The 15,193-nt window shown below is 40.8% G+C and overlaps 1 protein-coding gene across 6 annotated transcripts in view; it reads left to right on the forward strand.

Moving 5' to 3' along the window:
• Positions 1-13,102, forward strand: part of AFDN (afadin, adherens junction formation factor) — a 217,634-nt gene extending 204,532 nt beyond the window's left edge. For all 6 annotated transcript variants that reach the window (XM_077813348.1, XM_077813344.1, XM_077813349.1 and 3 more), the window contains 2 exons: positions 8,718-8,802; positions 10,862-13,102. In XM_077813348.1, coding sequence (XP_077669474.1) covers positions 8,718-8,802; positions 10,862-11,006 — 230 coding nt within the window. In that variant the 3' untranslated portion in view covers positions 11,007-13,102. The remainder of the gene's footprint in view (positions 1-8,717; positions 8,803-10,861) is intronic.
• The last annotated feature ends 2,091 nt before the right edge of the window (positions 13,103-15,193 follow it).

The following is a 15,193-nucleotide window of genomic DNA, read 5'->3' on the forward strand; positions in this document are numbered from 1 at the left end:
GTTTTAAATCTTATATAGTCAAAATTAGGGTGATATTTGGGGCTTATTGACCTAATGAAAACAATTTTCTAGGCAGCACATAGTAGTCATTATATTTCTGCGTTATAGTGCAGTTTACCTTATGCCTGGGGGCAAGAACCTATTTTTCCATCATTAAAGTGCTTTTCTTCCTGCTCCTTCCCTCTTCCCAGCCTGTCTTTGATGTTCCTTTGTTGTCTTCTTTTCTTTCCCTTTACACTGCAAGCACACAGCTACACTGGTAATTAGAGCTTTATTAACAATTTAGTTGCATTAATTTTAGCACCATCCATTGCCTGCAGAGCACTACAGTTTTTCTTCTGACTGTACCCAGAACCTGGACACTATCACAGACTGAAGTTCAGTGCTAGATTTTTGGATACCATGGCTAAGTAGGAGAAAGTTCATAACACTTGAGTGTTTGGGTATGTGTCAGTATGGATCTCATTGTGCGTGTGCATCATGCGCAGGATTTTTTAAAATTGTGTCCATTGGGGCTGCACATGTGTCCTGTGCCTCTTTGCCCTCCTATGTGAGGGCGTGGAAGTAAGAGTGGCCACAACCCTCCCTCAGTTCCCTCTTACCACCCATGGCAGCAAGATGGAATCTAGTGAGTGTCTGACCCTCTACTCCTAATTATATTTGTCCTTTTTCTCAGCTAGTTTTGGTGAAGAAAATCTATTTTCATCCTTCTTATTCTCTATTTTCTTGGACTTGGATGATCCAAAAAAAACCCAAAACCTCCATACCCTCCTGTATGGTGGGGCGATGTCTCACATCAACCATCATGGCGGACTCTAAATCTTCAGGGTTTAAACCCTGCCCAGCCTGCAACAGACGCATCCCCCTGGTCCACGGGCATGGTCAATGTCTGGTTTGTCTGAAGGATAGCCATAAGTATTCAGTGTGCACGTACCCACAAGGACTCCGCATGTCAAGGGACATGTGGCTAAAACTACACCTACTTGAGCAGTTGATGAGAGTCTTGTCACACCTGAAGGAGACTACCGCTTCCAAGGTACGAAAAGGGTCATTGTCAACTACTACTCCCTCAAGCAGACAGTACAGCCTAGGGACCAGCCATGAAAGGAAAACAGGAAAAGACGTCATCAAAATCAGCTCTAGCCACATCACACAGACTATTTTGGCACTGGGGCCTTTGGTTTGTTGCTACATCAAGACTAGTTCCAACAAACCCATCATTGGACCGGCAGATTCAGAACTGAGACTGATAGCCCAGCACGAGGACAAGATCAAAAGGCAGAATCCATATATGACTTCAGACTTTGAGAGAGACCATTGTGTAAGGAGGAGAACCATCATTCTTCCAAGGACAGAATGTGTAAGACCTCTGCTAAGGCAGGAGTGATGCACAGGAAGCTGGCATTAGCACCAATGAAAGCATTGGTGTCAGTTAGGGGCCAGAGAGATGCTCTCAAAGCATCAAGATCCTTCCATCGACATCGTTGGTAAAACAGAATGGCACCCAAAGCACCACCATTTGAAGAGTATTCTTCTTCTTCACTAGTGTCTGGTTATGCTTTTTCCTGGTATTGAACAGTAATGCCTCTCCACTGCTTTTTCAGAGCAACCCTAGACGCCTATACTGGAGAGCTTTGTCACAAAGCATCACCACGAAAGAGATGATAGTGGCATTGAGCCAATCAGTCACAACCAGGTCAGTACTGATATAACATGCTTTCCTGGCTAATATGGGCCATATTAGGGACCATCCTCTGAGGTGTCCTACAGCAGATCCCCCTCCTGTATGTCCAGAAAAAGGAGGAGATTAAGCTGCCAAGTGACATCACTACCCAGGCCACCAACAACAGAAAGCAGTGTCCGCACCCAGTGGTGTGAGCGGCAGAAGAACAGTAGCATTCCCATTCTCCATTGAAAGAATCATCATTTGTTGCTCAGTGAGACTGGTACACCAGCCTCTGCTCCAGCAATTGGCTATTTTAAAGCCTTGGAGGATTTCTTATTTTGTATCACTGAGATCATAGATACTGAAACAGTCATACGAGATAAATCCCATAAAGTCTACATTTTGACTGCATCACCTAGGATTGCACTCCTCATCAGTGAGGGCATACTAGAACCATCTAAGGAGCTCTGACAAACCCCAGCTACCATTCAGCCCACATCTAAGTGGGTGGAGAAGTGTTATCAGGTTCCCCCAAAAAGCTTTGGCCACTGTCACTCCCACCCAAATCCAGTATTGTTGGTAGTTGCAGTAAGCTGAAATAGCTAAATTGATGAAGGGCACACACAAAGAGAAAAATACCAAAAAGGTAGACCTGTTCAAATGCAAAGCCTACTCATCCACCTCTCTGCAACTCGATGTGGCAAACTCCCAAGTGGCGTTTGCCAGTTTCACTTCCTGATCTGGGAAAACATGACTCTCTTCCTGTCAAAAGTATCTTGGGACACTGAGGAATTAAATCATTTTAAGTGTTGCCAGAACAATCCGACAGCTATCCATGAAACACCTCTGACACATCTGCGACGTTGATAACCAAGCTTGTGACCCATGAGGCAGGCCTCTTGGCTGTTATCATCTGAGATATTAAAGAGAGGGCTAAGAGACCATAAAGACCTCCTGTTTGTGGGAAGGAAGCTCTTCAGAAAAAGAACAGATGAAGTGGTTCACTTTTTAAAAGACTCATGGTCCTCCTCAAGGTCACTGGAAATTTATACACCAACATCTTAAGGATGCCATACAAATATCAGCCTTAGCAGAGACAGTGGGCTCATCCCTATTTTCAGGTTAGGCAACCAGAGTACCCAACCTGAAAATGATGGTGATACTCTTGGAAGTGGCCATCAGCAGTCTTTGGGAGAAGCCTGGCTCCATTCCATTGGGCTTGGTCCAATATCTCCATCAAATGGGTGTTGGCAATTGCCCACGGCTATCTCATTCACTCCCACACCCATCCCCCATCAACCCTCCTTTCCTGTCCATCTTCAGTGACTCTTCTTACAAGAGCCTGTTTCAAAAAGTTGCCTGGTTTCATCTGGGAGCCACAGATGATGATCCTCATGATTACAGGGCAAGAGTCTTTCTATTACTGTTATTTCCTTATCCTGAAGAAGGGGTGTTTTCATCCTACACTTGAGGAGACTGAACAAATATGTACACCACCTCAGGTTCAGGATGATAAGCCTTGCCTCCAACATCCCATCTTTTCAGGCTCAAGACTGCTTCCTTGCTTTCAGCAGCAAGATCATAGAATATCAGGATTGGAAGGGACCTCAGGAGGTCATCTAGTCCAACCCCCTGCTCAGAGCAGGACCAATCCCCAACTAAATCATCCCAGCCAGGGCTTTGTCAAGCCCGACCTTGAAAACCTCTAAGGAAGGAGATTACACCACCTCCCTAGGTAACCTATTCCAGTGCTTCACCGCCCTCCTAGTGAAAAAGTTTTTCCTAACATCCAACCTAAACCTCCTCTACTGCAACTTGAGACCATTACTCCTTGTTCTGTCATCTGGTACCACTGAGAACAGTCTAGCTCCATCCTCTTTGGAACCCCCTTTCAGGTAGTTGAAAGCAGCTATCAACCCTCCCCCCCACACACCACATTCTTCTCTTCTGCAGACTAAACAATCCCAGTTCCCTTAGCCTCTCCTCATAAGTCATGTGCTCCAGCCCCCTAATCATTTTTGTTGCCCTCCGCTGGACTCTTTCCAATTTTTCCACATCCTTCTTGTGGTGTGGGGCCCAAAACTGGACACAGTACTCCAGATATATACTTCCATCCCAGCCCACAGGAAGTACTTGAGATTTACAGTCTGACCAAATCGCTACCAGTACAAGGATCTGCTATTTGGACTCTCCACAGGTATACTCAGTGCTGTAAAATGCTTAGCAGTGGTAGTGGCTCCTTTGTGAAGGTAAGGTTGGATGACTGGCTGATCAGAGGCAGATCTCAGTGGAAGGCACCAGCAAGCCTGGAATGCACTATCCGCATTCACACAGGTAGGCCTCCTAGTGAATGATGTGACTGACTTAGAGCAGAAAGAACATACCTGCCTAAAGACAGGTCCTAGTCATTACAAGCACTCATACTTCAGCTAACATCAAACATAGCTGACAGTACAAACATGTCATGCAGTGTTAGGCCACAAATTGGCATGCATGTAAATAACATCATTTGATAGATTTCAGCTTTGGCTCATGTCAGCATACTCCCTGATGAGCCATCAGATGGAAGGAAGGTCTCTGTGCCATCATATCACTGCAGAATTGGTTTGATGGTTGGAACCCGTAAAGACATGGAAATGGATACGTGTCTCAGTATCCGTCCCTGACACAGACACCAATCATGGATGCATCAGGAACAGATTGGGGGACTCATTTGGGCAAACTACAAATTAAAGGAACCTGATCTTTAGGCAATATGAGATTATCTGTGAATGTGCTGGAGCTTATAGCCATCAAACTAGCCTGTATGGCATTCGTGCCTGTCCTCATACTCAGTAGTACAGATTTTTCACACACAACATGACAGCCATGCACTACATAAACAATGGAGAACTTGCTCGTTACCCCTTAGCATGAAGGTCATCAAATTCTGGACATGGCGCCATCAGAATAGACTCCTTCCAGGAGTCAGCGACAATCTAGCAGGCAATCTGTGACTAATCACGAATGGTCCCTGCACAGATTCATCATAAGAGTGATATTCTATCATGGAGAGTCCCCCATAATAAACTTGTTGGCCACCAGGGACAATGCCAAGTGTCAGAACTTCTGCTTCAGAGGAGGACTGAGTCCAGGATCATTGCTGGATGCCTTCCTCCTGCAGGTGAACAGGCCTGCTTCTATGCCTTTCCAACGATTCCCAAGGTGATTTCCAAGAACAAAAGGGACATGGCCATGATAGTTCTCGTAGCTCCATGTTGTCCAAAGCATTTTTGTCTAACACCTATTACAGATGTCTATTCAACCACCTATCCTGGATCTGATGCCCCAGCACCATAGTAAAATGCTCCATCTGGATCCAAAGTCACTGTACCTGATCGACAGTGTGGCTGTCGGCTGGCTGAATACAACAGACAGATACTGTTCTCTACAAGAATAGGAGATCTTGATACAGAGTAGGAAGCCATGTACCAGGAAAACATATTCTTCTAAATGGAGGAGGCTCTTGATATGGGTAGCTCAGTGTGGTCTGAACCCTGTCCAGGCCCCTGAACCTAGGATGCTTGACTGCCTATTGCATTTAAAGCCAGCTGGCCTTACATTCAACTCATCTAAGATCCACCTCGTGGCAACTTCAGCATACCATCCACCTGTTCATTCATGTGTTAGGTCTGTCTTCATCCAATAGTATTGAAGTTTTTCAAAGGGCTATTACATATTTACCCACTGGGGAGAGAACCTACCCCTGCCTAAGACCTTACTGTACTTCTCTGAACCTCTCTGAACGCTTCTTGCATCATCTTTCACCAGACAGTATTCCTAATGACTATGACCACAGCCAGAAGAATGAGTGAAGTTCAAGCTCTTATGGCCAAATGTCCCAATATGATTTTCCATAGGGACATGGTTGAGACCCCACCCCAAGTTCATTCCTAAAGTGGTCTTGAAATTTAGTCTGAAGGAATCAGCCATGCTGCCCATTGTCTTCCCAAGCCACACTCTGTACTATGGAAAAAAGAAATTACACTCGCTCGACTTACCCAGTACTCGATGACATTGACAAGACTAAGCCATTCAGGCTATCATCCTGGCTATTTCTAGTTTGACCTTTTAGAATGCCCAGCTAAAGCTATCTCATCGTAAAGGATATTGAAATGGATTACACAATGCATTTTATTGTGTTACCAACTGGCTGGCTGGTATACATTTCCCACCAGACATCAAGACTCACTGCACCAGAGCACAAACAACATTCTCTGCCTGCTTCAGTGATGTACCAATCTCAGAAATATGTAAGGCAGCACTGTGGAATAACACACTGACTTTTGTCAAAGGCTGTGCTCAGCTGTGAAGTTTGAATGCGCAGTACTGCAGTCACTGTTCGATTGATACAGCTGGCAAACCTCATTCCCACCATTCTGAGAGGGGATACTTCTTGTCAGTCACCTACTATGAGATCCACACTGACATATATTCAAAGCAGCAAAAGGGTTATTTATCCTACATTTACCATGGTTCTTTGAGATGAGATTACAGTTGGTGTGGATCCCAGGGATCTGCCCTCCATCCCCACATTGAGCCCTCTGACGTGGGCTGTGAGTTGCAAAGGAACTGAGGGAGACATGTAACTGCTCTGCCCTGTATGCCCTGGCAGGGGAACACAAGGAGGCACAGGGCGCCTGCACGGCCCAGACACAGCTATTCAAAAAATCCAATCTTGTATGCATGAGGTGCATGTGCACCTATAGTGGGATCCACACTAACTACATCACCTCAAAGAATCACATTTACTGTAGGACAAGTATCCATTCTTTTCAAAACATAGTTCCACATCAAAAGTATTTGTACTCGAACTGCTGACTAGTTGTGGCTCTTAAGTTGAATTATATTTAAAAGAAAATATGCCTGTAATAAACATTCTCTTTAAATATCAGAAATGCAATCAATGATGATTAGCCATTTGTTTATTCTAAATAGTATGCTGGAACAGACCCAGCCCTAAAGCCTCTTAAAATTACTAAATAAGTACTTTATTTTTATCCTTTCAAAGTATTTTCCTTTTTCTCTACGCTTGAAATTCTCAACTACAGCCATTTTGAGATTAAGTGTAAAACATGCTTCCATCATAATGTAGCTGCTTAAAAATGCTGTTACTTCTCTTTCTGATTTGGTACTTTGAAGGCTGTATATGTGTTTAAGTTGAGTAATTCTGGAACCACTATTCACTCTCCATCTACTCCCACCTATCCACTAACCAATAAACCCTTTGCCTTTTCATTAAATTTTCCAACCCTGCATTCTGCTGACTTTCATATATCAAAAAAGAGAGTGAGCGCAAAAAGTGGAATCTCAAGTGAGACATCCAGCAACGTTTTTGTTTTTCAGTAAACAATCAGGACCATTTCCGAGTCAGATCCATTTATATGGGTTTGGTAACAATTGAGGAACATTGTAGTATGATGCTCCACTTTTAATGACCTTAATACATAAGCCATACAACTCATTCTGATTACTTTATTTCACACTTTTAAAATAGCCTATAGGAACAGGTTAAACACTCCACCTTGATTGCTCAAGCTTCTATGAAGACTGCCTGTGTAAAGTACAAAGCCGTTTGCACAAAATGCAGACTTTGTTGTGCAGCTTACCATCTGTCCATCTCACTAGCAGTCACATTACTGTTCTTTACAGCTCTTTTCTGCTATAAATGCTAACGCTGGTAAACCACGCTTCTGCAAACTGCACTCTCCCAGCTTCTGCCACTGGATTACTTAAGGGACTGACTTAAAACATTGGTTCCATCAAATTGGGGCATCAAATCTGACCAATTTTAACAAAATTAGATATGGGCGTGAGAACCAGACTTCAGACCTAGATGTTCCCCAAGTTGGAGGGGAGGTGGTGGTCAGATATATGGGACTTAGGTCTGAACAAAAGATAATTCTTCATACTACTTAAGTATTACAAGTGTTTTAAATATTATTTGAGCTATCCCTTCTTAGATCACTATTGTAATGTACAGTATTAAATTATTAAATGAGTACAATATATGAATATCCAAACGAGTTCTGTTCTTTTACTGACATTTAACCTTTTAATTATCTGCGGTTCAAAATACACCAGTGGAAGAAGCAAACATTTCCTTCTGTTTGGAGAAAGGCTCACAAGACATGACATATACTGTGTCAAGAAACCAAAAATATTTGAAAACAAATTTGAGAATCATGACAGTTAATTTGACTGTCCTAACAATACCGGTGATTTAAGAAACATACTTAAAAGCTGACTATGATAACAAAACTTTTTTGATTGGAAACCTGTGTTTAGTCTTGTGGCCTTTGGAGAGGATTAATATATTATGTAGAACTGTGTATCTTTTATATGAATTTAAAACTAAAGGTGCAGTGCTGTAAGCTGAATGAAACAAGACAGATAACTACAGAAATGAGACATGAATAGTCATCCTCTAAACATTGCAGGTTACAGAGTTTCCAACTATTTTCACAACCTGGCTAAATAAAGATAAAATAACTTAGGAAAATTGGAATTGTCATACTGGCACTTACTAATGCTAGTAGTATTTATCCTAGTTAACTTAGCTGGAGTTGCTGTTCTTACTTCAATAGAACCTTGTGACAGAATTCCACAGAAAAATTGTAGCTGCACATAAGTACATCCTTCTAGACAGTTAATATTTTATTTCATTTCTGCATTATAAGAAATAGCCACAAGATAAATAACTTTATCATGATTTGATACCGGTCACAGTTTGTTCCAAATATAATTTGCTTTCTTACCCCCCAGTTTTATTATTTATCAAGCAAAGTTGCAGTTTTAGGAAGAGGCTGACTACTCTTGACTGAAATCATTATTCTGGCATTCAGGCAAAGCTCCGAAACGGTACTTTTATTCCTTTTACAAAGTTTAGAAACCATAGTTTGAGAGTTTTACTTTTGCAAAGAGCACTGCACCTTTTTAAATATAAATTGAAACTTGTTTTGTATTATAACTGCCATCCGTCAACTGTAACTTTTATATTATTTTGCATAAGGACCAAATCCTTACACTGGATCTACAGGAGCAATTGTTGGAGCCCATGAAGTTTATCGGGATCCAAGAGAGAAGAGATCTAAAAGGTGAAATGAAGACGAGACTCATGAAATATTAATCTGTATTCAGACTAACTAGCTGCTGGTCTCTGGAATATTTTAAATTCTTATAATACCATTTTATACATGTATCTCTATAAATCTTTCTCGGTAATGAAATTCAAAAGCTCTTATTTAATCCTAGAAAATATTTTCAAAGAGAGCGCTAAGAATATGCAGGACAGCATAAAACAGTTTTACAGTTGGTTCTGGGATATCTTGGATTATCACAAAATAGAATTTGGTTTTATACGCTTTTTCATGCATGTGGTATTTTAAAGCCAATTAGTGTTGTGATTGTGTGAGTAAACAGCAGTCATCACAAAATTCTTTTTTTGACTACCTCAACCAGACTCATAAATTTGCATGCACGAGGAGGCAAGCACAGTACACTTTATATGGAGTTTTTACTAAGCTTGTGAAGTGGACAGCTAACAAAGACTGCATTGCACATGCATGTGTGGCTAATTTAGCTGCATAGTGTATTGAAGGTTCACATTGGCTGAGGCAAGGATACTACAGGAGCCTTTAACTTGGTTCCTGCACACCTTGTAAAGTGAAATGGTGGTGTGATGGCCACTGTGCACTTTGTACAGTTCACAGAATAGAGACCCACTCTGATGAGCCTTAAGTGGAGCCAAGTCTGACTGGGTAAGGGCCAGAGTTCCAGACATCTCAGGTGGTGAGGGACGAGGAGACACCGAGAACTGAGTTCTTTCTTGGTGTGGCAAAAATAGTTAACCAGAGAGGTAGATAGCAGCAAGGATGAAGTAGGAGGCAGCAGAAGTACTTAGGCCACTCTACACTAGAAACTCTGTCAGTATAGCAATATCAGCTAGGCCAGCGGTCTCCAAACTACAGACCAGATTCGGCCCAGGGCTTCCATTTGTCCGGCCCTCCAACCAACAGGGGAGAAGCGAACAGCTGAGTAGGCATGCCGAGCAGACAGGGGGAGGGGCTGCTGGCAGCAGTTCGCACAGGTGGGCACGGGGGGGTAGCTGAGCTGTGTGGAGGGGTGAGTGCTCCCGGGAGCCAGTGTCGTCCCCCCCCCCCCCCCCCCCCAAAAGGGGAGCCAACTCAGGGGAGAGTTGCTGCTGCAGCCAAGCAGGCACAGACCCCTGCCTTAGATTAAAAATACAAGCCAGATGCTTAATTACAACTCCAATAAATGGAGTAAAGAAGATGGAAATATCCAATTTCATAATGGTTAAATTTTAACTACAGCACTAATAGAACCAAACAGTCCCAACCAACAGTGGGAACTTAGAGCTTCTCTTACCAAAGTACAGCCAAACTTTCAGTCCTTTGTCATTTTCTTCAGCAGGGCAGGCACACCTAGCAGGCACAGGGAGAAGGGAGCAGGCACGGGGAAGAGCAGACCCAAAAAGGGGAGCCAACTTACAGTACCTGCGTCGATTAACTTTTATACCTGATTTAGAATTTAATACAAAACTGACACAGAGTAGTGTTGTTTTTTAATGATTTTGTATATATTTGCATAATTTAATTTCTTTCACAGTCGCTTCGGCCCGCGAAGCCCCTTCAAAAATCTAATATGGCCCTCGTCTCACAAAGTTTGGAGACCCCTGAGCTAGGCGGTTGATTTTTTTTTTTTTAACATTTGATTTGTTGCATGGTTGACCAAAGTTGCCAAAGCACTTTTATCCAGTTTTATTTCACTCTCAAAATCAGTATGAACTATACTTACAAAACAACTTTTTTGATTTATATAAGGAGGGCATGCCAGTATAGCTATATCAGCAAACCTTTTCTGGCCTTAGTCACCCTTTAATCCTTTTTGAGAAGTGCCAGGTAATCTCATCCACATGTTCCGCTACCAGAGATGGTCATACATGACTTCTGTTTAATGGCTCCTCTGAATGACAGCCCTGTAGTGTCAGCATTAAGAAAGAGCCTTGCAGGACTTGAATCTAGATCTTCCAGTTAGAAGGCAAGAGGACACCAGATAAGATTATATGGATGCAAAGCTTTTATATAAAAGGATGTTTAAAATTAGGTTTTGTAACAAACCTTTTGTTTCTTCCAGTCAAGACACAGATTTACCTGGAGCACCAGAGAACTTGACATTCAGGGAGCGCCAGCGACTTTTTTCCCAGGGCCAGGATGTATCGACTAAAGTAAAGGCTTCTAGGAAATTAATGGAACTGGAAAATGAGTTGAACACAAAATAAGATAAAAGCACCTTATCAAATGTTACTGAAAGATCCCTAAAATAAGGGTATGGGATGGGGCTGTTCAAGACGAGACTGTACTGTCTGTGAAAGAGTGAGTTTGATTCCTCTGTATCTAAGACTGTTAATTGAGATTTAGAGATGTTGCAATAGCAAGAATACTGATTACTTTACCAAGAGCTTGTGGTTTATACAATTAAAGCACTGTAAAATTTTAATTATATGAATCACGTGAAGGTCACTTTTTTCTTTTGTTTTGGGGGTTAACTTTTTCTGCAATAGACCAAGTAGCACTTGTCAAAGATAAGTTCTGTTTCCTGGTCTTTTACAGACATACTTTGTTTTAGCTGCTGAGCAGAGCGAGTGAGAATAGTTTGAACTGCCTAAATTAATCTGTGCACTAGCTGATGATATCTATAGGTTGTTTGACACAGAAGCCAGTCTCTGGGCTGTTTTACAAAGGTCTACGTTTATATATACAAGTTTGATACATTGATTGCTGTTCATACAGACTATTAGCATATCAGTACAAACCTCTTATCATTACCTAGCATTAGAGTAAAAGGGTTTGCCTGGATAAAGTCTTTGAGTGAAACAGTTTTAATCCTATAGGTGTTTTGTTTGGGTCTAAAATGGATGCATAACAGAAACTGTTTAATCCATAACCATGGAAAAGCATATACATGCATACATCCCTCTTGTAAATGACGTGTCTGGTTTACAAACCTCCTTTTAAAAAAACAAGAACAAAACTGGAGATGAAAAACCTTGGGGTTTTGTTTTGTTTAACACTGTATTGAAATAACAGAATATAACAAGCAATAGATAATAGGCTACCTTAGTGGCCCTATCATAGCTAGGACCAAAATGTTAAATGTTCAAGATGGAAGTAATGATTCCAGGTCCAAAGCTAGCAGAACTAAGGCATGCATTTTCCAAGGAGGTAGAATAGGGAGTATAAGCAACTAGCCACGGCGCATCATTGATGGAGTTTGTTATAGCAGCGGAGCTACATACTACTGTTGGAGAAGAAAAATGGTATAGCATACAGTAAGACTGATGTTTGAAATATCAAATACGATGTTGCTGGCTGTGAATATGAATGTCAGTGAGATGGGTTGACTTATTATCCTGACAGCACACCACCATTATTAATATTGAGAAAGTAGTGCTAGTCAAGCTGTCCTTCATCTATCTGGTTTTACTTGCATCCTCTTATATTGTTATATACTGTAGAGAGTCTTCTCAGCAGTTCAAGCTATTTTTACATATTGATAGCCTTATTTAATTTTGAATTGTTGAATTCTTTTTGTTCCTTCCACTGTTGTTTCTTCAGCTATGCATATATGGCTGATGTTGGGGATAAGGACCTCATCAGAGTTTGTTTCTCTTTGTGTGACATTAAGACAAAATATATTATTGTGATTCCAAACAAATTTTCTATTTGCAAAGCCCTAAATTGGGCTTTAGATGATTTTTCTGTATCATATTGTTCTCTTATAAATATATATTTAGGGAATTATGCACACTTCCAAATACAGAGGGGTAGACTTTCACTGCCTTAGAAAAGAAATCACTTTTAATAAGAGTTGTATGATAAATAAATGCAAGTTAATGAAAATTGGAGTGTAAATATTTGTTTTTTACATATTTCAGGTTTCTTATTTGAAAGTGTGCTTTTACCGTTTCACCTGTTAAATATGAAGTAGGAGATTAAACCGGTTCAAAGTGTTAATGAAGGATTTGCATGCTTGCTGTGTCTGTTAATCAGGAAAAGCAAGCCTCTCCCAATTTATCTTGAGAACACTAGCAGCCTTACAGTGACAAAATACTCTTTTCTTCAGAAAAAAAATTTAGGCTGTGGCTGGAATACTGTTGCTGCTAGAATCTGAAAAGGCTTAGCAAAAAAATACATAGAACCTTCAGTTGAGTGGATTTGGCCGCTATTGGGCATTTGGGTCAAGTGTGAATATGTGTAAAAGTGCTTTTCATATGTCTGTGCATTATTATGGAAAAACATGAAAACTGCTGTAGTTTCCCATTTCTACTGTATTTCACTTGCAACCTATTTTTAATAAACTTTGTATTGTATTTAACATTGCGTTTTATAGAACTTTTTGTAATTGTGTTTTTATTTAATGCTGTATTAACACATTCATACCGTAAATTACTAATACTCTTTACTATACAGTTACCCTATAGGTATTCAAAGAATAGATACATAACTTGCTTTAAAAAAAGTATATACAAAATCAGTGTAGCCCACATTAAACACTGGTTAACTGATAGATCTCAAAAAGTAATTTTTAATGGGGAATCATCCAATGAAATTGATTCTAGTGAGATCCCACAGGATCTGTTCTTGGCCTAATGTAATTCACTATTTTAATCAGTAATCTGGACCAAAAATATAAAATCATTACTGGAAAAACAAAGTTGACACACAAATTGGAGGGGTGGTAAACTATGTTTTATCAGTTTTACAGGTTGACTTAGATTGGTTAGTAGATGAATGACATATTTTAATGCATCCAAATGGAAAGTCGTACATCTAGGGACAAAGAATGTAGATTGCAGTTATAAGATGGGAGACACTATCTTTCAATGCAATGACATTGAAAAGAACATAGGGGTCATGGTTGATAACCAGTTGAACATGACCTTGGAGTGTGTTGAGGACACACAATTCTATAAGCAGAGGAATATCAAATAGAGTAGAAAGGTGGTATTACCTCTGTATACGGCATTAGGAGGCCATTCCTGGAATACTGTGTCCAACTCTGGCATCCACGCTTCGGAAAGTCTTCAGTAAAGAGCAGAAAGAATAAAAACAAGTAGTGAGAGAGTTATGAAGCTCAATTTATTAGTTTATCCAAGATGAGAGATGACTTGATCACAGTGTACAAGTACCTACATGGGGAAGGGGTTTCTGATATTAGATGACTTTTTAATCTAGCAGAAAAGGAATAATGAGATCTAAAGGTTGGAAATTGAAGCTAGACAAACTTGGACAGGAAATAAGGCACAAATTTTTAACACTGAGGGTAATTTGCCCTTGGAATAAATTACTGAAGGAAATGGTTGGATTTTCTTTCACTTAAACTTATCCAGTCTTGATTTCTATCTTTCTTAAAGCTAGGATGTAGCTCAGGTAGAGGCTGATGCAGAGGTTACGGGGTGAGGTTTTTTGGCCTGTTTTATACAGGAGGTCAGACTAGATAACAATGGTTCCTTCTGGCCTTAAGATCTAACGAAAAGTGTTACAAAGAAGGTTGCATGTTGTCTTGCAGGAGCACCATGCATGGCTTTAGACAATTTTATTTCTCTCTCTTTCAGGAGTTATCAAATTTGACCTTTTCCCTCACTTCGTCAGTTTGCAGATGACACGCAAACTGAGTAATTTGGAAATCATACAGGTCAGGTCACTGATACAGAGCTATCTGGGTCACTTGTAAGCTGGGTGCAAGCAAACAATATGTTTTTAATATGGCAAAATGTAAACGTATACAACTAGGAACAAAGGATGTAGGCCATACTTACAAAATGGGGGACTCTCTCTTGAGAAGCAGCGACTCTGAAAAAGTTTTGGGGAAGTTCTATGGTCTGTGTTATACCAGAGGTCAGACTAGATGATCACAATGGTCCCTTCTGGCCTTGGAATCTATAAATCACATTTATTTAATAATCATAGCAGTAAAACGTGGTGCTTCTTTCATTAGTCAAGACATGACGCAACAGGCAGATTAAGCAGATAAACAAGACTGGGAGAAACAAGCTAAACGGTAAAATGAGCAATCTTTTTGTACAGTAAGTGGGAGTCTCTGCCTAGTCATGCCTAAATTCCTGTATCTTTAAAAAAGACACTCGTAACATGTAATTTTATAAAACTATTTCTTTCCACCCCAGCTTCCTGTTTTTTATAGAACTGCATTGAGGGAGGTTAGTTCATGCATTTCCTAAGAACCATAGCCTTTCCAGTAGTTTGCATGTCAAATACCACGTATGTGTATGGTGCTTTTCTGTAATAGAGCTTTAGACTAGCCCTGAATTGATCCTTGGGATGGACTAGGGGAGGAGGGCAAGGATCAATTTGGGATTTTTGCCGTTTCTTACAGTTTGCCCTGAGGTTCGTACTCATGCTCTTGAGCCACTGCAGGACAGCTTGACACTGGCATAGTTGACAGGAT

The sequence above is a fragment of the Eretmochelys imbricata genome, chromosome 3, assembly GCF_965152235.1.
Source record: "Eretmochelys imbricata isolate rEreImb1 chromosome 3, rEreImb1.hap1, whole genome shotgun sequence".
NCBI classification, from domain to species: Eukaryota; Metazoa; Chordata; order Testudines; family Cheloniidae; genus Eretmochelys; species Eretmochelys imbricata.